Source organism: Aythya ferina (genome assembly GCF_964211825.1).
Source record: "Aythya ferina genome assembly, chromosome: 12".
Taxonomy (NCBI): domain Eukaryota; kingdom Metazoa; phylum Chordata; class Aves; order Anseriformes; family Anatidae; genus Aythya; species Aythya ferina.
The window spans coordinates 17681885-17704804 of record NC_140308.1 but is presented as its reverse complement, the minus strand read 5'-3'; the positions used below and the strand labels follow the sequence as shown (position 1 = coordinate 17704804).

The window sequence follows — 22920 nt, the reverse complement described above, 5'->3', positions numbered from 1 at the left end:
GCTTCCCACAGGCAGAAGCTCTTCAGGAACTGCTCCAGATATAGGTCCGTACCATGAGGTCCATCTCTCAGGAGCAAACTGCTCCAACCTGGCTCCCCCACGGGCAGCAGCTCCTGCCAGGTCACCTGCTCCTGCATGGTCTCCTCTCCACGGGCTACAGGTCCGGCCCAGAATCTGCTCCGGCAGGGGTCTTCCACAGGCGGCAGCCTCCGTCGGTGCAGGGCCACCTGCTCCACCGTGGTCTCCTCCATGGGCTGCAGTGTGGAACCCTGCTCCACTGTGGTACTCTATGGGCTGCAGGGGGACAGCCTGCTTTACCGTGGTCCTCACCACAGGGCCCAGGGGACTTCTGCTCCGAAACCTGGAGCACCTCTCCCCCTCCTCCTTCACTGACCTTGGTCCCTGCAAGGCTGTTCCTCACTCCTCTCACTCTCCCAGCTGCTGTGTGGCGCAGCGTTTTTTTTCCCTGTCTTAAATATGCTCTCACAGAGGCACAAAACAACATCGCCTATTGGCTCGGCTCTGGTCAACAGTGGGGCCCTTACCAAACATGGGGCAACTTCTAGATCCTTCTCACAGAAGCCACCCTTATGGCCCTCTGCTACCAAAACCTTGCCATGTAAACCCACTACAATAAGAAAGTTTGTTTTCCTATTTCAAGGTTCTGTTTACTATGTTTTTTTTTTTGTTTGTTTGTTTGTTTTTGTTTTGTTTTGTTTTGTTTTTTCGTAGGACAGTGTGGGGAGGGAACATCTCATTACAATAGCTACTTAACAGGGTTTCAGCACCATTTTGTCATTGTGTCAGACACAGTTCATGTACTGAACTGAATGATTATCTTTCTTCACTATCAGGGTAATCAGATAACCAGGCAGCTATTGGCACGAATGAATTGGTAATATATATGTGCACAAAGACATCCTCTTCTGCTATGCTTTCTGCTCCCCATCCCACTCTCAAACCAACCCTTAGTCGTGTGGATTTTCTTAAAGGATACAGATGATTTTGTATTGTTTTCTTGTTTTCAGGCTTTTCATTGAAGAGCCGAGGATAATGGTTAATATATATCTGGTTCTGTTTTATGTAACCCTAATATTACTTGCAAAACAGGTATGTATATAAAAAGCAATAGGTTAATTCTCTTACTTGCAGCAAGTTGATTTAAATACAATGCAAACGTGTCATTTATTGAAATTGTGCGCTAAATTAATGTATATAGTTTTATCTTTTTTTCTCTTGTACTTGTGGACTGTAGATAATGCCAAAAAAATTTACTGTGAAAGGGCAGGAACGTTTTTATTTTTTCAATAGTATGTATATTACAGAAGTCAGAACTTTTTAGAAATTCCTGCAATTTGAATCCATTGTGATTATTTATCCTAAATGTAGTAATTCAATTCAAAACCATCACTGTATTATTACTGTGATTATTATTGTTGTTGTTATTGTTTTATTAAAATACCGTTGTTGTACATACATCTGATGCTACCTTAATGGCATTCATTTGTAGTGACTGCTTCATATTTTTCTGATTTCCGTTTTTGAGGCACACAGTTCATAACTGTTTAAGTTCAAAATGTCTGGAAGAAATCTTACGGCTACTATGCTTTTGAAATAATTTAACTCATTATATATTTAAGTGAGATGTTATATGGATTTAAGTTAGGGTATTGGATTCATTTGCAGATTGATTATTACTGTCGACTGGATTGTCTGTGGAAGAATAAGTTTAAAAAAGAACATGAACAGTTTGAAACGATGGAGAATGTTAACAGGCTTTTGCTGGAAAATGTACTTCCAGCACATGTCGCTGCATATTTCATTGGGGAAAAACGAAATGAGGTATGTTTAGTCTCTAACATATGAATGACAGTAAATTGGACCAGTGTGACACAGAACATCGGGCCAACAAGCACACAGAACACTGCAATATTTTGCATCTTGTTTGTATCCCAAGAACTTTGTAAACCTAATCTGCTATCTAGACAGGCTCAGAAAGCACAAACTTCTGGTGTCAGTTTCTGAAATTTGTTTTTCAGAACTGATTGTTCAGCTTTGGGGCAGAGTGAATTTGGCAAATATTTAATGATTTACTGCATTCAAAAGACCATAATTCACTGGAGAAGATAGACCTTCTTTCTAAAGAAGTTAGTTGACCAACAGATAGTATCTCTGTGGTAACAACCCTGTGAGAAAAGTTCATTGATAGTGATTTTTAAAAGACATTTTTGATTCTGCCAGCATGTTATCAGAATAAATATTTTGCTGATTTCAAAGCTATGGTAAGTGGGAGAAAACAGGCACTGTCCAGAACAGATAAGAATCTTTGAGATATGTAGATATCTCAGCAGTTTTTCCTTAGGCACATCAACTTTGTTAATGTTTCTGATAAAATTGGACAAACCAACTGTAAAGATCTGTAGCTGGCTTCCAAAGAAAATTGTGATTTGATTACTGTTTGCAAACAATAATCATAATTTTGAGTGCCTGTGGTGTAAGTCAGCTGCAGACAATATCTAACTATACTGTTTGTTTTCCTGTAGGACTGGTACCATCAATCTTATGACTGTGTCTGTGTCATGTTTGCATCAGTGCCAGATTTTAAGGTGTTCTATACTGAATGTGATGTCAATAAAGAGGGTCTGGAATGCTTGCGGCTGTTAAATGAAATCATTGCTGATTTTGATGAGGTAATTAAGCTTCTGGCTAAAATGGACCGGATTATGGTTTTGCTGCAAAATGTTTCAATAGATCTGTTAGCCGTGGAAAGAGAAAAAAAAAAAAAAAAAAGGCTTTTATGCTTAACTAATATTTTGAGTTCAGCCTTGAAATCTTCGAAATAAAATATATTCAATCTGATGGGATCATCTAATTCGTTAGTAGTATGGCTTCAAAGTTGTGAATTTCAGTAGTTGCTTCATTTCTCTTACGAGCTATTAGAGCAAAAAGATTAAATGAATACTTTGTGCTTTCTTATCTAACATTCATGTGATTGATAGTGTTCCTACAGATGTCCAGTGTTTATTGCAGGCAGCATAGGATTTCCGGTTAAATCACACACAGAAATATTCTATTAAAGTCTCTGTCTCTATTTTCCTTACCTTCAAACAGCTCTTGCTAAAACCTAAATTTAGTGGTGTTGAAAAAATAAAAACCATTGGAAGCACTTATATGGCAGCAGCTGGCCTCAGTGTTACACCAGGCCAAGAGAACAACCAGGTATGTGTTTTGTTTTTTTTTTTTTTTCTGAAATCTACCGTCAGTGCTGTATGTGTTTCGTGAAGCTGTGTGTGTGCATGTATGTTTCAAAGTAGCAGAATGAAGTGTGATGGAAAAAAGGAAGTAAATCACCAAGATAACTTTCTGAAATGTGGATGATCACAAAACTGTTTTGTCTCATTGAATTCACAGTTTCTAAGCAAGAGTCAAGACTGCATACTTCTTACATCTTTTATCTCTGATTACAGTAGCTTAGCATTTCTAGATGCATAACAGAATAGCTCTGGAGATAAGGAAGAATGGCTGCCAGAGAAAAAGCCATCTTATAATTTGACAGGAAGCTTTAGATAGCTGAGAACTGGCACAAAAAGAGAAGCCTCAAATATCTCATTAGATCTGAATCTGAAACATTCTGTAACCCAAAAAAATTAAGACCAGTTTCTGTACTCAGGCTAGCAGGATTGTATGTGACATTAGGATGCATGCAGGTGCTCTTCCTATATGTTACATAGCATATACATTAAATATGGAACTCTAAATATGGAATTATAAAATACTGGGAGGGTGTCTAGAGGATGGGGCCGGATTCTTTTCAGTGGTGCCTGGCGACAAGACAAGAGGCAGTGGACACAAACCAAAACACAGGAAATTCTGGCTGAATATGAGAAACCTTTACTCCTTTACTGTAAGGGTGACAGAGCACTGGAACAGGTTGCCCAGAGTGATGGTGGAGTCTCTGTCTTTGGAGATAGTCAAAACCTGCCTGGATGCCATCCTGTGCAATGCACACTGCATGACCCTGCTTGGCTGGGGGGTTGGACCAGATGATCTCCAGAGGTACCTTCCAACCTCGGCCATTCTGTGATTCTGTGCAATTCTGTGAATTCAGTAGGAGAGACATAAATTCATTATGACTAGCCATGCCAGTTGAATTTAATCCATTTTAAATATTTGTTGAACTGTGCAATTTCATTGTGTAGCCTCATCCTTATATACTTTATTCGTTAACAGTACTGGTTTTGAATATAAACCAGTCTAATATGATCATCTGTGTTGTTATTTGATCATTAACACGTTGTAAATGGTAGGATAAGGAGAGACAGCATGCACACATTGGGATTATGGTGGAATATGGAATTGCCCTGATGAGTAAACTGGATGGAATCAACCGACATTCCTTTAACAATTTCCGCTTACGTATTGGTAAGTTCAGTTTGTGAAGAACATGAACTCTGCAGCTCCTTGGAAATTAACAATGAGGCAGGATGACTTAAGTAAATGGAGTTCTGTGGAGCCCTGCTTAAAACTGAATACAGTAATTTTATTATTATTGGATGATGAATAGCTGAAGGTAGTGTTGTCTTGTCTCACTTTTTAAATATGCCAAACTTATAGGAATGTCAGGGATGGGCTTTTCTAATCACTGAAAGGAGCAATAGGAAGACAGCAGCTGGATGAGTTTGGAGAAAATTACAGGTATGGGTGAAGAGGGAGGTAGTCTGTAATTATTAACTGTCAGCTAAAGACAGTATTGTCATTATAGAAATAAATATTTCTATATATTTAAAGTAGAAACGTTTTGCTTTGGCATAAACTCTGCCCTAGCTCATTTTGGACTTCCATTATATAATGAATGAGTGACCTCCCATCTCATGAAATTCAGTACTATTTTTATAGAACAGTGATAATACTGCCAGAAAAGTGTAGCAGGGTTAGTGTTTTTTTTTTTTTTTTTTTTTTTTTTTAAATTTATTTCCCTGAAGGTCACAATTTATAGCTAATAATGAAGGTAGGTAACATATAACTACCTACTTTAGTAATGACTCCTGCTTTTATTTATACAGGGATAAATCATGGCCCTGTGATTGCTGGTGTAATTGGTGCTCGGAAACCACAGTATGATATTTGGGGCAACACTGTTAACGTTGCTAGCAGAATGGAGAGTACAGGGGAACTTGGGAAAATCCAGGTAAACGTGAGCCTTGGAATGTCTAAGAAATTATTTCTAATTGTTTATTTATTTATTTGAATAATAAGTAGAATTTCACAGGAGTTTTCTAATTCTTTTCACACAAAGGTCACAGAAGAAACAAGTAGAATACTACAGGAGCTGGGATATTCATGTGAATGTAGGGGACTCATTAATGTCAAAGGCAAGGGAGAACTGAGGACCTACTTTGTTTGCACTGAGACGGCCAAATTCCAAGGTATTGGACTGAACTGAGGCTATGACAAAGTTAATCAAAGTAGACTTAGAACTGCCTCCCTTCTGTGAAGACTTAAAATTTCCCTCCTTATGTAAAGGAGATTATTCAAAACTATATATACTTTCATACGTCTTCTACTTCAAAAGATCGGAGAATGTTGTTATGTTTGTTGTTGTTTTTTGAAAGAAGTTCTGAGAAGTTTGTAGAAGACATGGAACCACCAGTTTGAAAAAGACTACATTTTCCCGAAGTTATTTGAGAATTTACCTGGAATTTGCATGAAGCATTTTCGGTTAGTTCCTGTCCTTCCCTGCACTGTGAGTGTCTAACAGCTCCAGTAACCACCTGTGTGGATGCACTGTAGAACTCTTTACCACCTTAAAACATTCCACTGCTTCATTCTTTGTCACACCTGCACACAGTATTGCATTTGTCACAGACATACTGAGATGATACTCTGGGCACCGCATACCCTGCTTTTAAGGCTAAACAAACTTCATGGCAGAAGACAGTTGAATAACAGAAAGAGAAATGCAAGTAAACTCCAATATATCATATGATAATTGTGCTGAGCTCCTTTGGTTGTGGAGGGAATTAATTGCGCAGTTTGGATCCCTTCTTCATTATCTTATCTTCTACAGTAGTATAAATGTTTTTTCTGACCAGCAGCTGTTCAGAAATCTTTAAACTAGTTGAGTGTTTACATTCTAATACATATCATCCTTTGTATTTCTGTGCTTCTGTATTTAGCATCTGCATGCAGATTTCGTAGTCACATAGGAGAATGTTCTTTAAAAATTCTGGCTTGAAATTTCAAAAGAACCCAAAACAACAATAATAATCTTGAGGAGCACTGGGCACCTGCATTTTGCATTTATGCTGAATGCTTGGTTAGACGGGCTCAGATAACGGCTTGTATCACTGACATCCAGCTGGAATTCTGCATACTGACTGTATCCTTGAGGACATTTTTGAACAGTTTGGAAACTGAAAAACAGAACTAATAAAATAGTAACTGTTACTGTTTCTAATACTGTACAAACAGAACTGCAACTGAGATGGGCTTTCTTTTTTTCTTCCTTTTTTTTTTTTTTTTTTCCTATTTTTGTTTCTCCAATTTGACTAGCTACTTGCTGGTTTGAATTCCTTTGAAATGCAATGCAGCTTATGAAACAGTTTGGTTTTTAAAATTACAAAAGGAAGTGTGGAAAAATGTTCTTAAATTTTCATGCTCTTAACATTTTGATCATGTTCTTAACATTTTCGTACATGAAAGTATGCTTGGTGCATTGGTAAGATGATCATGGAAATCGGCTTGCTCTTAGTTTGTAAATTAGCATTTTTCTACTTCTTGTAATCAATCTCTTTTCTGTTGGTGGAATGACAGTATTTTATAATAATATCTCCTGCCTAAATGTATGCATTAACTAAGGATGGATTCTCCCTTTATCCCTTCATACCACACGGAGTATGACTAAACAGCACAGTGATTAGTAAGTTGTACATCTGCTTTGTTAATCCTTACACTTCTACAAACAAAGCAGCACTTACTAATCTTTGGGTTTACTACTAAGCTATACTGGAAAAGTTTTTAACAAGCAGTCATATGCATTACTGCCACTTTCTAATTACTGTGTAATTTCTTTAGAAGATGAAGTGACTATGTTTCAAGACAGAAACAAATCTAGATATTGTCCAACTGTGGATTAAAACTTGTGCTTACAGCCTTTTTCAATTTGGTAGGTCAAAACTGTCTGTAGTAAGCCTCCGACAGGAAATAGCATGTTAGAAAACCTTGGTTTGAGGTTTTCTGGGTCATGTATGGACTCAGCTGAAGAAGGAAGTTTCAGACTTGGCATCTTGTCAGTATCAGATCAGTGTTGCAATTGAATAAACTTTCAAACAGCTTTTGCTACTCTTGTATGTTGTGCATTTGTAGTAACAGATGCTCAGCAAGCATTTATCTTGAGATATTTATTGTTTTACAAGGACCATGCATGTGTCAAAGGCTCCTTTCAGCAGTCTTTGATGTCATATGTTACGTAAAGTCATGATTTGCCTCTAATATATTTTGGAAAGTGCATTATGCCTATAGATAGAGCTGGCTCTGAAGTGTTTCTGTTCACAGAACTAGTAGAACGTAGGTGTAAGTTATCTATGAAAAATTGGCTGTCTGTAACAGCATTTTGAAATGCTTTTGTTTACATTATATTGCCTATCAGGCTAGTAACTTGCTTGGGCATAACTTAAACTTAACCTCATTTACAGAAGTGGTATAAAAAGCTGTAGCTTTTGAACTGGAATTAGTAGTTTGTTTGTTTTCTTGTCGTGGTTTTAAAAGGACATTGCGTACTTACACTGCTCAATTTTAGCTTACATAATGGAGAAAGTTGGAAACCACATGTAAAGAAAAAGGGGTTATAGCTGAGAATGACATTAACTTAGCAGAACTGGAAGTGTATACAAAGAAAGTTATATTCAACCAGAGAATAAGTTCACTTTACATGGCAACTGTCTTTAAGTAATTGTTTTTAGCAGTCATTTCTTGAGAACTGTGAAACTTAAGATTGAAGAAGTAATCTTGTTTGAAAATCTTTACAGCATTACTGTGGTTTTTTGAACTGTAAAAATGGCATTGTATCTAATTTGAAGAGCTAATAATGTGTTTTGAAATAGGAATCTATTTTAAAGAACAAACTTTTCTTTTTACCATTAAATAAAGAACTTCCTGGAACTTGTTTGTTTTTTTGTAATTATTTTGATGAAGTTTCCCCATAAACAGGAGGCATGATACATAAGATATATCTCTATAGAGTTAATGAGATTGTTTTTACTTACTAAGTAAATTTGATACTCATATTTTTGAGAATTTATTTAAGTAGAAAATACATAGTGTGATATACTTACATTCAACAGCTAAAGAAAAATTTCCATGCTCTGTTTTCTGTCATCTGGCCTTCTACTGCACAATATGAAAGATAAATGATGGGAAATAAGATGCTATGGACTGAGCCAATAATGTGTTGTATCTTGCCGTCTCTTGTACCAAGAAAATGAGTTAAATATTAATTGAAAAACTCATTCCCTGAAGTATTTCAAAGTAATTAGCTACAATTAGCCACTACTGTGGGGAAAAAAGCACAACAGTTAATATTTTATTTAAAGAAAACAAAAACCTATTCTGCGATGATTTGATAACAGAAACTACTGGAGAAGTATTCAGGCTGACAGTTCAAACTTTTTGGAATGAGTTTTAAGAACTGAAAATTTTAAAATGGAATTAAATACCTCTGCAGCTCCTTTTTAGAGAGGAGGAGGAAGAAAGGAAGTATAAAGGTGATGTTGGCCATAAGACTAGGAATGAAGAGTGGAATTCATTATTCTGTTTTGTCTTTATGTTACCTCTTCATTTCAGTTCCATGCCACTACAAATATTATAAATCATTAGATTGAGATGAACTACTGCATGTCATTGCTGTTAACACTCCAAAGTAACACTGGAACCTTAAATAAATATTATGCAGTAAAAAGAAGCAATATTTAAAAATAGATAATGATGTCTGTGGTAGAACGGTATAGCACCAGACAAGTGTATGAAAGTAATCGACTACACCATAGGAATAATTCTTGTTCAGGACTCTTGCTCTGTGTAATACTGCCACCATGCTTCAATTCCTCTCTGCCTGAATGCAGACAAAACAGACTAACACTATAAGCAATTTTTGTGACAAGGGAATCATGTTTTTAATTGACGTTTAGTCAATATGCCCTTCTTTCTGAAAACAAGCTTAAAATAATTATTCAGATGGTGTTTAGTAATACCTTCAAGTTTTCTACATGCACATCTCAACCCGAGTTAATACTGCTACATTAATGTGGATTTTTTACTTTGGCAGCTAATGAGTTTGTTAAGTCTCACCTTATTGTTGTCATGATGTATATCAAAGCTTTCGACTTTTAGAATACTGTGAATGGATGTTGCTACTTATCTATGAGGAAATTAATCTATGCTGAAAGTCTTACAAAGGTGATCTTTTGTTAATTTATCAGGTTACATCAGTTTCATTCAGTGTTGTTTTTTTTCCTGTTCCTCGTGATCATAAGAGTTGCATGGTTATTTTAAAAAGGGAAACTTGTGTGTTCAGATACTAATAGTTTTTGCCCCAACCAAGTTTAACTACAGCTAAAGCAGTGCTTTTGGAAACATGTGGTTGAGTCCTTTCACCATACAGAACCCCATTTTCACTTATTCTTTGACTTTTCCAGGTATATAATAATGGAAGGAAAACTTAAATGCTGAAGTCTTTTAAAATAATAAATGACAGAAAAATAATCAAATGCTTTTAAGTAGCAGGAGAAACTCAAACAATTCAAATTTCAGTTCCAAAATTTAATAAACAAAAGTAGTTTCTTTAACACACAATATACACATGCTCTGTGAATGCACCTGAAGAATGTTTATCTGGTTCTTAAAAAGAATCAAACAAACACCTGTAAACTTAACTGAAGCTTCAGACTTTAACTGGCCCACATTCATTTTCAGTGATGGTGACAGTCTTTTTAGGTTCTTGAAACTCTGGAAGAGTACAACAGACCAGGTCAATATGTATATTTAGAACTTGTCAATGAAATAAGTGCATATACAATATAATACTTCTGAAGTAATTTGTTATTTGTACAGACAGTCCTGAGTTAACTGTGTGCTCTGTAACAGCTCAAGAATTTGTTTGTTACATAGTCTGGCTTGTAGTACACTACGAAAAAGAAATTGCTCAATAATTGTCAAATTGAGATTTCTTAGTCTCCTTGAAAAGAAGTTACTGAAGCAGTCCTGTTCTTCTCATTAAATCACATGAGACCTGAAACCTTTTATAAGCCACATATTGTGCAAATTTGTTGTGTGAATTGCCTTTCTTGAAACTAAATTCTTGCCTGTCTTAAAAATTGAGGAAACACAAATTCTAGGAATGCTTTCACAGTTTACATGACTTAATAAGCCGCTGCCACAAGGGGGAGATCTGGTTCTGGCACTTAAGTTTTTCACTGAACAAACTCCTCAGTCCAGCAAAAACAGTAGTTACTTCGTGCTGGATAAATGAGTTGATGCTGTCAACTAAAAAGCACTACGGCTGGCCAAATTAAGCAAAAGGAGTGCACAGCCAAAAGCTTGGGGAAGAAGGAAGCACGATGTCCTCATTTAAGCAAGTGAGGAATTTTAACTCTTTTCTTGTAACTTCACTCTAAATGGAAAAACTAGAATTTAATGGTTTGCCAAGCTTTACAATTTGGCAGTGCTATAAGATGAATGATAAAATAACCACTTTGAGTAGTTGAAACAAAGTTCCATGTATTCCAAAGATTAATTTTGAACTGAGACCAAGCACAACAACTTTCCATTAAAGACAGAATTTTAAAAAGTAGAGAATAACTGAAAACTGGAACTAAGTTACTGCCAAGTTCTACCACAAGCCATTCTAATGGTTTGCAGATGTGGCTTTGTTTTAGTTGAACAGATGCTACAAAACAGTTCTGTATACTCACCATCTGTTAAATCTACCCCGCTGTCTTCTGTATCAGGTAAAGGAATCGAAATTCCCATTGCTTTCCGGATTCCATATGTACTAACAATGTCACCTGGAGTCACTTGTTGTGCCAGTTCTTTCAGATTATTGGTTACTCTCTCCGCTACATAAAAAATAGTAGTAGATGTACTCATAGGCTACATGTACAAGCATGCATATAAAATCACTGACAGAGAACTGGACCAACATTGGTCATATTTCTGCAATAATGGGGATTTTATCTTTTGTCAGTGAGCTAGCTATTTTAGGCCACATACACTGTAGTGGATATTGCACAATTTAGTTTTACTCCTAGAACAAATACCCTCTTCACACAGTCCTGTCAGAGAAGGCTGCTGGAACTGAGCTGTGGAACAAGGGGCTTTGCTCGAATAATTGAAGAGTAAGTGATTGCTATTAATTGGTTATAATAAAATAAACTAGCCTAGAAGAAAACTATCCTTACAGTAAAAAATCGGTAACATTTAAATTACTCCTGTTCAAAGACACTGGAAAGATCATGAAGTTAGAGGTGCTTGGCTATCTGCCCTGGGGCATTGAGAAAATTCTCAATTTTAGGGAATTTCACTTAGTAAAGAAAAAAATATTTGCCATTACTGTTTAAAACTTGCATCTGTCTTTCCGTACAACAAATGAATCTACTATACACAACAGGGCAGAGAATCCCCCACTGTTCAAGTTCTGCCTTTATAAAACAGTGAGACTTGATCAATTCCCCAAAAATGAGCAGAAAAAGTATATTTACCTAAGTGCATCTCTCTGTAAGATGGACCCAGAAGACAAATCATGTTCGGGGGTGGTTTTGTACTTAGTCGTTCATTTTGCGCATCCTGAAGTTCTCTCAGAAGCTTTGTTGTTTCATCAAGTTTCCTCTGGAAAATTTCAGCCTCTGTTTAATGAAGAAAAGTCCTGTTAGTAAGAGAGTGTGTTTACTTCCATTATGATGTAAAATACGTAAGATTGAATATGCAAGGAGACTAAGAACATTAATTACCTTTCATTAAAGGTTACAGACACATCAGAATTATTAGTACCAAGATAACTTACCCTCAGAATCAAACTCTTCTACAGGCATGCCGAAGTTTGTAACAGCTTTTAGTGCTGTGAGTCTGTCATTATTAGCAGAGTCCAACCTTGTTGCAATGTCAATTTCCATAATCTAAAAAAGCAGCAAGAAATAATTTATATAATATTTAGATCAGTCTGAAACAACAAAGTTGTTCTGGGGAAATCAGAATATCAAATTAGTTAAAATTAATCAGCTCTACAAAAAAGAAGTCAACTTACAGCAGGAAAGAAGTAAAGACACCCTATGAAATTTTTACTGATCTTTAATTGCTCAGCTGACTATTTCATACTCAAACATTGGTATCTCACCTAGAACAGAACTTATGTACAATCTGAGACTGAAAGTCAGAAACAACCCAGGAACTGGCAGCAGGTTAAAGCTTCAGGAGAGCAGCCTTTCAGTAGAACTACTACTATACTTTCTTTAACTGAACAAAGTTTGTCAGATGAAATGATTTTAGTGATATTTTGTATGCCTACAGGGACACAAGATAGTTGAGAATATGACTCAAAGATTGCTAAGTCTTGTGGGGTATGGTATTTCATACTTATTACAAGTTCATGTTAAAAGTAATTAGAATAACTACAGCTGTCAGCCAGAAGTGCCAGTGGATTGTATGATAATTGCAGACAAAAGCCTATAAGCATTTTCTTGCACTTCTATTGACATATAGTCTAAATTAAGAATTAACTTTTTGAAGATTTTGGAGATTCTGCAAATGCCTACAAAATAGCATGCAGTTGTCAAGATTTACATTGTGTATATTTACAATCAAATTTTCGATGTCGCTTCATAGGCTTTACAATTGTTGGCAGTTTTATAACTGACAAGCTACACGTGTTGCTTACAGTAGCTAAACGAATAATCTTACCTTTACTTCTTTTATTGCATCACTTCTTTCATGTGTGCCTTCAGTTTCCTCCAGGGGCTGAATACACAAAGAATTCTTTAAAGCAGGCATTAAAGCTTACTTATCTTTTCCTTAAGGTCAAAGTAACACCTTACAATATGGTATTTTAAACTGAGGTAACTGATGCAAGCTTTCTTTGTAAAACCAAGTTACAAAGCAACTATTTTTAGAAAGCATTTTCAGATACCAATGTTTGCTAAAAATACATTTTTATAGCATGCATTTTATTACTCTCTGCAAACATCCATGTGTTCTTCCCCAGTGACATCACCTCAAAGATTATCTACTGGGGAGGAGGGAGAAAAGGAAGCATGATGATTAGAGGCTGAAATATACTGCTTCAATACATAACTATTTCTTAATATTTTGCACCAGTAGCAACTGAACCCTGTAAGTCAGGGTCACTATTGGGTACTAGAAAAGAGTAATGCTAAGCAGAGGTCTGAACTGGAGGCCAGGGGCTGATCTTTGCTCTATGAACTATTTCCAGTATTAGTTTAGCTGATATACGAACCATTACTAAGAAGCTATGATCTGTATTTCAAGTTTCCATTCATGTGAAAGTAGGTCAAATGAACACTTTTAGTTAGCAGCAACTGCCCTCTGGAGATACTCAACTAATTCAAGGATTGTGAATGAAGTTTTAGTCTCATGCTGTTCACCTCATCAGCTCCTCTGATACCAGTCATGTTTGGCATACATGTATATGGGTACTGAAGTCTCAGGAGCATTTGAGGACTACCTGTTTAGTGGTTTTCCATAGTGCAGTGCTTTTAAACTCAAATATGTGTTAACTAATAAAAAAAACTAGGTACTAATTCTGACATAAACAGTGGCTGCTAGGGGCATGCTAAACTTTTCATGGAAACTAATAAACAAAAAACTGAGTTTGCCTTGTCTCTAAACCCCATATTGCTCTTTTCTTTCTAAGTGCTAGTGGTAGAATAGACAAAAAAAGGCCATGGGACTCTGGGTAACCTACGATATTTTGTAATTTTTCACAGTTCATTAATTAACAAACCAGCATAATCTCTTCCCAGAAGACCCATCCACTGGAGACAAAGGTATCTCCACTTCCAAATTTTACCGCTTAAAAGGGGGCCTGTCAATAGGATCAGTATCATCTTTCTCTAGCTTTATGGCTTATGTGCAAAAATAAAGACTAGAAAGTCCACAAACTCACTCTTACCGCTTCAAGTTCTCTGAGAGATCTAGAGTGTCCTCCTTTAGTTAGAACATCAAGCAAACTATCAGCCATTAGGAAAGGATAATCTTGTGATTTCATCAAAAATTCATGAATGCTAGAAGGTTAAAAGATAGTTAAGGTAACCACTTCTGTATCTAACATTCAACAGTAAAAAGTTTTGTTAGGTAAAGGCAGACTAATATCTACAGAATGGAAAACACAAAAAACAGCATAGAATTTAATCTAAATAGCTTGCTTTTGTTTAAAATCTATGGCTTTTGCAGCCTAGGAACACATTCAGATTACTTATAAAACCTGAAAAAGGATGAAAAGTATACTGCTTCAGGCAGCTGCATGAAACTGACAGCAAACTTGCACAGCCACTTAACATTTGCGCTGTACTTAAGTATTCCTATATTTCATATGAATTTATATTCATATGAATATAAATATGAATATCTTCTATTCCTGAGTTCTCATAAAACAAAAGGATTTACATTCTGACATTTTTACAAGCAGGAATAATAGAAGCAATGGGAATTAATTATTTTTGCTGTAGCAAATAGTAGGAAAATCAAGTAATATACATGTTATTTAAGAATGAAATTAGGAATCACCTCATTTGGACTCAGATCTCCCACTGTAACCACAGTAATGTGGTCACTATTTGTCATTAACAAAGCTGACTTTTTCTCAAGGCAGTAATAAAATTCATTAACATTAAAAAAAATTCAGTTTGTCTGAACATTTTTTCCTCAATAATTTTCCTGGTTTTTAATATGAGTCCTTCAGAAATAGTTACGAATTAATAATAATTAAGTGCTAGGCTCTATGTTCTTATGTATTGGTACCATAAAAATCCTTCAGCCCGGGCTAATTTTACATCACATACAAATTCTCTTACTAAATTTTTGCTTCTTAAAACTAACAAAAAAACAGTAGGCTGTGAGACAGTAGCAACGTCATTCCAGCAGCAAAGATGCAGTCCATGCAGAGATTTGCACAAAACTGCTTCTATAGATGAAAACTGTAATATACATCCTAGCTGTTTGATTACCTGAAAGATCCTTGATTAGAGTCTTCCCCATACGTTGAATAGATTAAGTCTGAATCTTCTTTGCTGATGTTGGCAAATGTAGAATCATATGTCGGAGCATAGGAACTATAAGGTCCATAATTCAAGTACGTCACTAATGAATAACAACAGCACTGATTATCACCTCTGGTATGCACATATCAGATAAAAGTGAGAAGCAGTTGTAAAACAATCCCCCCCCAAGAAATTTCTAGAACATAGTTCTTAAGAAAAAAACATGTTTAGCAAAAACCTTTGTACCTCACTGGCATAGTTCCTCTTCTCAATATAGATGAAGATTTTATTGAATGTAGCTCCCATTTTGTACGTGTAAATTTGTGATGTGCTGTTTAGTTGTGTGATAAATATATGCAAAGATGTGCTTTATCATTAAAAAGTTCAAAACTGTATGAGTAATGAGACCAACATATTTTGTTTATACAAAAAGAATTAAAATAATAACAAATATAATAAAAAATTCAGCACTTGCCTGGAGTAACCTTGTTTCTTTTATCTTCTTTGAACCCTTGTAATGTATTAACTCCTGACTGAAGTCTCCCTGCTGTCATACCCAGCTTTACAGGGCAGTAACCCGGTTCTGTAGGATATAATCAAAATACAAAAGTAATGATGGCATTGTTCATTGACATAGGAAGACATCCAAACTCATTTAATACTCATAGACAGAGGCTTCAGATTATACAGGATACAACTCTAAGCGTGTTTTTGTCCAACTGTTTCATATTAAAGACTATGTGTAGTCATGAACATGAAGTCAGACGTAAGTAAGCGATAATACTAGTTTAAGCGATAACACTAGGTAAGGATAGAAGATTTTAACTTAGATGTTTTCACTACTTTACTTCCTTCCCTAACAAAGGCTATATTGTTAAAGAGGATCTGATTGTAAATTTATTTATTCTTGCTGAGATTTCCTACTGCACAAATTAGGGGAATGGAGAAGTCAAACTTTCAGCATGGTTTCACTCTATTCGAGACCTTGTCAGTTCAAATCTGCAATGAGATGGCAGTTAAAAAATCAAGCACCTGCACCCTTCCAGCTAGTGGCACTACACAGATGGTACTGATGTTACAAATGATTGAGGTCCCAGGTGGTTCCCAGTTCTTGAAAGGTTTTTGACCCTTCAGGTCACAGACTTCACTCTACAAATGATCCTGACTTAAGGGTAGTCCAGAAATTAAATGTGCCCTAGCATATGACTGGTAGTCCCATCTCTATGACAAAAGAAGTGTCTTGCACCTCCCACAAATAGGTGATGCAAAATGGAGAAGCCACTGAGGGCTCTCTCCAGTTCCTCTTAACAGTGATCAGCTGCAACTTTTTAAAGTTCAAATTATCAGGCTATTAAGAACCATTTGATTGCTGGGCACCATTCACCCATCTACCCCAGCAAAAAAAGCTACAGAACAGGTAGGTGGAAGCTATTTGTTACCAGAACTATGCCAACTTACCTCCTGCACTAAGGTCAACTGGATTAAGAAGGCCCAGAGTTGTTGTACCATCTGGCTTTCTTCTTTCAAATTCACACTGAAATAAGATTTTATTTTATACGCTAGCTGAAATTCACAGCTCTTAGATTTATAAAAACCTCTAATGAAACACTTCCAACTATATGAATTAGAAAGCAATTTGGAAAGATCAGTCAAATTCACAGTGAATACTCCTACTGTTTTTGCTCTCGCTAGATAACTGTTACTGATCTCGGAATTACCAAGTTACAAGAAATAGTAACATTTCTGTAAAGACTAAGAAAATAAGTAACTCATACTTGATAGAAAAGTAGGTCAATTTTACCAAACTGTGTTCCTCCTCCTATGTATTTAACAATCTTTGCTCAGATATCTGACTGCTTCAGAATTCAGAGCTATGAGGGAATTTTTTTTTTATTTTTTTATTTTTTTATTTTTTTGCAGGTCAGATTTGAGATATTTTTTGAAGTTCTTAGTATTCAACCTTTTCTGTTACTTTATTTAAAAATTCAAGAAACTTAAGCTGAACTTGCTCTGCTGATGAAATCCAGCATGTGTTCAATGGGTAACCTTCCTTCTCCCCACCCCCCTCTTATCTTGGACATGATTACTCATGTAAAATGATGTAAACTGTAGTAAAAGCACCCCTTGAGTTTCAACTGACATAAGATGCTAAGTGAGCCTGGTCCATGAAAAAGTGAACGGAGTCTTCATACTCCAAACTATACCAAACACCCCAAGACTTACCTGGCTGTTTGCAAGTCGTCTTGTTAGCTTTCCTCCAGATTCTCTAACAATGCGATCAATCTGCTCTTGTTCCCTTTCCAAGCTATTGTTTCTTAATTTGTCTTCAAGTAGGTCTTTGTCTTTTCTGTGAATAAAATTGACGTGTCTTAATTACTAGCTTTAACAGACACCAACTGGCTATTAGGAAAGGATACAGTGGAATATATTTTTTTTTCTGTCAACTATGCAAACTGTTTTAATATAGCAGGAAAAAATGTGACAGACACTACTTATACCCACAAATGCTTTTTAAATTAGTGACTGTAAAGGCCTTTGTTTAGTTTACTTTAGCCATACAGATGTCTTAGTTTGGCAGCTTGTCAGATTTTACATCATTACTCCCCCACAACAAACAAGAATATTTTGGGTAAAATTAATTCATATACTCTGGATTTTAGTATCTATTTTTGAATCTGTGAAAATGAATTCACTAGTATTTCGGAACATTAAAAGAAGTATTCCTAGATATTAAAAGATAATTTAGAAAGTGTAAATGCATAGGCTACAGAACATACAAGTTTCAAATACAAGTGTTATGCACAAAATAATTGGTACATGCAAATGGCTAAATAGTTATTTTGTACTGGGATATTTAAAATTTTTCTTCAAAACAGTGCTATCTATGTGAAAGAGACACTAAAATAAAAAACAACTGAAGGAATGGAGTTGATGACCAGTACAGGGTTACCTCCACAAAAAATGATGGTACTATATAAAAGATTCTACATATATTTTTGGCATACAATAATGCTTTATATAAATTTTGCTCCCTTGAGATGAAGGGCTCTTAGTGTATATCCTGTACCAGAGAAACCCACATCTACTAGTCCCTAATAGTTGTCATCTTTCAGTGTCTTTAAAGAGCTGTATCCTCTAATCAGTAATGAAACAATACTTCACTTTTTGTGGTCTTTGTTGGGTGTTTTGAATGCTTTGGTATCACCATCCACAGATTCTCCTTTGTCTTTCCCAGAACCATTTTCATCTTCTCCAGTTAGTTGCTGTTCCATCTTATCTTTCTGTTTCCTTGTCTTCTGCAGATCAGCCATGAATTCTATACTTTGTTTCAGGCTCTGAATCCTCTCCTAAAACACACAGCTGAATCTTAAAGTATCCTACTTCAATCAATCTTTTCTTAACTTACCTGCAGAGAATTATTTAATTTTTATCCTTTCTTTCTTTCACTAGCAAGTATAAAGACAATTTAGAAAAATCAAATATAAAATGCAAATAAGTAATCTGCTAGCTGTATTAAAAGCTCATGCTTTAGTACTATGAAATCCTAATATGCAAGCATTTGACAAATATTAAGCAAGCTTTCATTCATTTTCATGAGATCCCTACAAGAAAAGCAGAATGAAAGAAGAGTCAAAAAGTAAGAAGGCTATCTTGTAATAGTTTGTTTTCTAATTTTCTATTACCTGGCTAAGTATCTTCATCCCTGAGTGCAGCAGTTTTTTTGCAGCTTTGTAGTAAATGGTGTCAGGTTTGTTGTACGTCATTGCATTAGTACACATCAGTTTGAAGTTCTCCTATGCAAACATTAATAATTTTGCAATTACAGTTAAAATTTTACAGCATACTGTATTAAAATCCTTGTTGCAAATGATGTATCTAGAGCTTTAGTGAAAAAGAACTTCAAAGAACCTTTTAAATGAATTTAAATGTACTTAATTAAAAATTTAAACAGAAATAAGTAAATGAAACTCCTCTCAAAACTAGACTCCCAATAACATCCTGAAAACATTCCTAAATGTTAAGCATTGCTTCTAATTTTTAAAGTTTTGATGCAAAACCTCTTTCGCCCAAAAAAGTCAAGAAGAAACATTTCTTCATGCTGAAGTATTGGTTCTTGTTGGTAACTTCATATTCTTATAAAATTCTAGAGCTGAAGTAAACTGACCATAATCCATCTCTAGTCAAAATAAAATTTACAGAATTACCTTTAATTCTTCTATGGACTGGTACCCATTGTTCTTGATCTTCTCTTTCATTGTACTAAAATCCATAGGATTTTTAATGATCATGGAATAGCCAGGAGCAATAAAGTCAGTCACAGGAAATGAAAAGAAAGAACTTGGATCCTTTCTGTTAAGATATGAAAAGACATTTTTATGTTTTGACTTTATAATAAAGAACATATTGAGCTTGGAATTAAATAGAAAGGAACAGACTAGGCTGAAAAGGAATCAAAAACATAAAGCCAGAAATGGCTTGTGTCAGCACAGTCTTTCACTCTTGAAGGCTGGAAAGATTCCACAACAAACCCATATACCAGAAAAGTGCTACAAACATATTTCAGGAGTTAGTTCTACAGTCTGATAACTATCTGTATTCCTCAAAAGAATGTTTTTTATTTTTAAATCTTTTGAAGTTTTGGTCTTTCCAGAAGTGGTTTTATACTATACTTAGGTTGACAAAAAATAAAGGGAACAAATGTGGTAAGAATGTATACCTGTCATTCATTAATTTTCTTACCCTGAAATTAACAGAAGGGAAAGCTTGTTGCTAAAATCTGTGATAGAACATATGTATTTATAATTCTGTTCATTTTCAGTTCACACAATTTTAACATTCTTTTTTACATTAAAATGTCTCCAAGGCTTTCTGTGATCTCTGATGTACACCGATGTTCATGGGTGCTTCTAAAAGCATTAACGTCAAATTTAGTTGCTTAGTATTTTCTCTGTGGGGTCAGGCTAGGCTGATTAGCTGCTGAGAATCTTTTCTAGAACAAATTTTTGTGTGTGTGTGTGTTTTTTTGTTTGTTTTTGTTTTTCAAGGGTTTTCTAAAATTACTTTAAACTTAAAACTGACATGATTACATGAAGCCTAAACTGAGCAGAAACTGTATCTATTCTTAAACTAGTTCTTCGATTTCTAAAATAGTCATGTCAGCATAATATTTAGTGATATTTTCAGTCAGCTTTTTATAAGTTTCTTCTCTTAATGTATGTTATATTCATTTCATAGCTCTGAAAGCCTGTAGCATGGATATTTACCTCTGCAGCTGTCTCATGAGTTGATTCAGAGCTTCCTGAAGTGGTGTCTGTTCCACCTCTAGACCAAAAAGAAGCAGGGGGGAGAAAGGATGTGAAACAGAACTGACAGCAAGTGGTACTAAACTTACAACTGATCCAACTTGAGAATTCCTGATAAACAACAACAACAAAAACAAAATATGGTTGCAAAAACAACAGGATATGTAGGGGATCTCCTTTTCTCATTGACCTTAATACCCTGCACGCACTGACACAGACACTAGATACCCTTTTGTAAAAGAAGTACATGGTGACATAGATTCATATACATGTATTTCTATAAGATGGGGAAGAACACTGGGATGGCAAAAAATGTCAACGCAGTTGCTACAGAAACAAACAAAACATAAGTCAATTGCAAAAAACTGGAATTAACCAAGGGTAAACAAAATGTAATTTTTTCCTACCTTCCTGTTTTGATAAAGTACTTGTCAATGATTTCTCTGGTGGCAATTCCAACCTGATAGGGGTCTGACATTTCAGCTCCTGCTCTCCATCGCTGTCTGGGTGGTCTCGATCGCGTTTCTTTTTATCATCCTAGAAAGAGAAAGATTGTTAGAGAAACTCAGGGGACCTCCAAACCAGTATTATTACTGCATGTAATGCTCTCCAGATTTTTCAAAACAACCTAGCATTTTTATTAAAAAAATAAAAATAATTAAATAATTGTAAGGCCCTGTATTCTTTATGTACTGTCTCCATCTACTGGACAGTACTTTCATTCAGCTATATAACAACTGTTATTGTTATTTTTTTTAAACATGACAGCCTTTTATAGCATGACAGGAACAATTCTGCACAGAGAATTATCTCCATTGTAGCCTCTAGGATTATTTTGAAGCTTTTAGAAAAACTAGTAGGAAAGAGACAGGAAGTTTAAAATGAAGGGTACCCCTAACACTTCAAATAAGTATGTTATAATTGCTTATCAGCTAAAGAACCCCCAAAGGGAAACACAATTCCTTCTTTTTTAATTAAGAACTAGTAAGGCTTCATTTTAGATAAATTAATTTATTTAGATGTGAGAATTGTTTCTGGTTTTAATTTTCTTTGTTTATATTGGCCACTATTTTAGACGGCTTTACTCATCTTTTTCTGAAAGGACCTGGAGGAAAAGGCGTTGGCAGAACCAGCATACGCACTATGAATGCACTCCAGTTTAAGGATACAAGTAGTTATATCTGCTCACCATCTGAAGAGGTCTAGAGAAAGCTGAAGCTTATTTTTTGGGGGGGAGGGAGGGAGGGGGACTAAAATGCAATATTAAGATATGCATACCTTAACTTTTCTCTTTCTTTTCTCCTTTTCTTCTCCAGGAACTTGTTTCTCTCCTTTCTTCCTCTTTTTCCGTTTTCTGTCTTTGTGCTTCTCGTGCTCGGATTTGTCATCGTATAGGCTTGAATCAAGCCCTGTGTTTCCAGTAGACAGCTCGGCAACTTCACTTCCTCCAACTTTCAGCACCAGCTTCAGGGGCTTTTCTACATATTCTTAGGACAGCAGAGAAAAAAGGCACATGAGTAGCGCCGAAAACACCCTCGCTCCACCCGGATAACAACACGGGCTGAGCTTTGCCTCCACCCGACGGCTCCCCCGGGCTGCCACAGCCGCAGAGCCCCCCCCGTGCCCTGCGGACCCCCAGCCGGGCACACGCAGCCCAGCCCGGCTGAGGGCCGGCAGCTCCCCGCCCGGCAGCCGCAGCCCAAGGCCGGCGGGCCCGGCCAGGCCGCGGGCCGAGACCCCGCACCCGCCTCGCTCGCTCCCTTGTCCCCTGCCGCCCCCCCCAGCCGCCGCCCACCCACCCACCCTCGTAGGGGTGCTTGTCCGACTTGTGCTTCTTGTGCTTCTTGCCCATGGCGCCGGCCCGGCCAGGCCGCGCTGTTGTCGCGGCAGTGGCGGCGGGGGGGGAAACGGGGCCGCGGTGCTGCGGCGCCCCCTGGCGGCCCGGAGGTGCCGCGGCGCATGCGGAGCGGCGGCCGTGGGGGCGCGCTCGGTGCGGTGGAGCGGGGAGAGCGGACGGGGGCCGCCCTCAGCGGCTCCCCCGCGTCATGGGGGTCCTGCCCGTTCCGGGGCGAGGGGTGCGGCCCCCTCAGAGGCCCCTCAGAGCCCGCTGCTCTCCTCACAGCTCACCCCGCTCCTCACAGCCCACCCCACTCATACGTTTTCGGGAAATACACCCCTGTTGTCCATTACAAGTGCAAAAATTAACTTTTAGATGGAAATTAAGGCTTCCTATAGACTCCTTGGAATTTAATAGCATATTTGTCGAGGCCTCCACGGTTTCAACAACGCTGCCGTAGCTACCGTTTTCTGTTAATGCCTGCCCCGTGATGCCTCTCAAAATGTTACTTCTGTAA

General features: G+C 36.8%; 2 protein-coding genes across 4 annotated transcripts in view; one reads left to right on the top strand and one right to left on the bottom strand.

The window, feature by feature from the left end:
• ADCY7 (adenylate cyclase 7) overlaps nt 1-8160 on the top strand; it is a 62550-nt gene extending 54390 nt beyond the window's left edge. For 2 of the 3 annotated variants that reach the window (XM_084533953.1, XM_084533954.1), the window contains 7 exons: nt 1029-1110; nt 1687-1842; nt 2544-2690; nt 3112-3219; nt 4308-4422; nt 5064-5188; nt 5297-8160. In XM_084533953.1, coding sequence (XP_084390079.1) covers nt 1029-1110; nt 1687-1842; nt 2544-2690; nt 3112-3219; nt 4308-4422; nt 5064-5188; nt 5297-5443 — 880 coding nt within the window. In that variant the 3' untranslated portion in view covers nt 5444-8160. Of the gene's footprint in view, nt 1-1028; nt 1111-1686; nt 1843-2543; nt 2691-3111; nt 3220-4307; nt 4423-4614; nt 4960-5063; nt 5189-5296 lie in introns of those variants that run through there. The other variant, XM_084533955.1, reaches the window with a different exon arrangement.
• Nucleotides 8161-9801: 1641 nt separating this feature from the next.
• On the bottom strand, nt 9802-22508 carry BRD7 (bromodomain containing 7). The gene is made up of 17 exons (XM_084533956.1): nt 22370-22508; nt 21845-22053; nt 20974-21103; nt 20528-20585; nt 19469-19613; nt 18947-19057; nt 18426-18610; nt 17487-17610; nt 16722-16797; nt 15739-15846; nt 15231-15363; nt 14177-14288; nt 12949-13005; nt 12056-12167; nt 11754-11897; nt 10968-11111; nt 9802-10002 (listed from the first exon to the last, which is right to left on the bottom strand). The coding sequence occupies exons 1-17, from the start codon at nt 22416-22418 to the stop codon at nt 9938-9940; spliced, it is 1962 nt and encodes a 653-aa protein (XP_084390082.1). The 5' UTR covers nt 22419-22508; the 3' UTR covers nt 9802-9937.
• Nucleotides 22509-22920: the final 412 nt, after the last annotated feature.

Coding starts and splice junctions, on each gene's coding strand:
- BRD7 (XM_084533956.1), bottom strand. CDS start 22,418: ATGGGCAAGAAGCACAAGAAGCACAAGTCGGACAAGCACCCCTACGAG. Junction 20,586..20,973: donor TACTTTATCAAAACAGGAAG/GTAGGAAAAAAT, acceptor TTTTTGGTCTAG/AGGTGGAACAGACACCACTT. Junction 13,006..14,176: donor CTCTCAGAGAACTTGAAGCG/GTAAGAGTGAGT, acceptor TTGTGTATTCAG/CCCCTGGAGGAAACTGAAGG.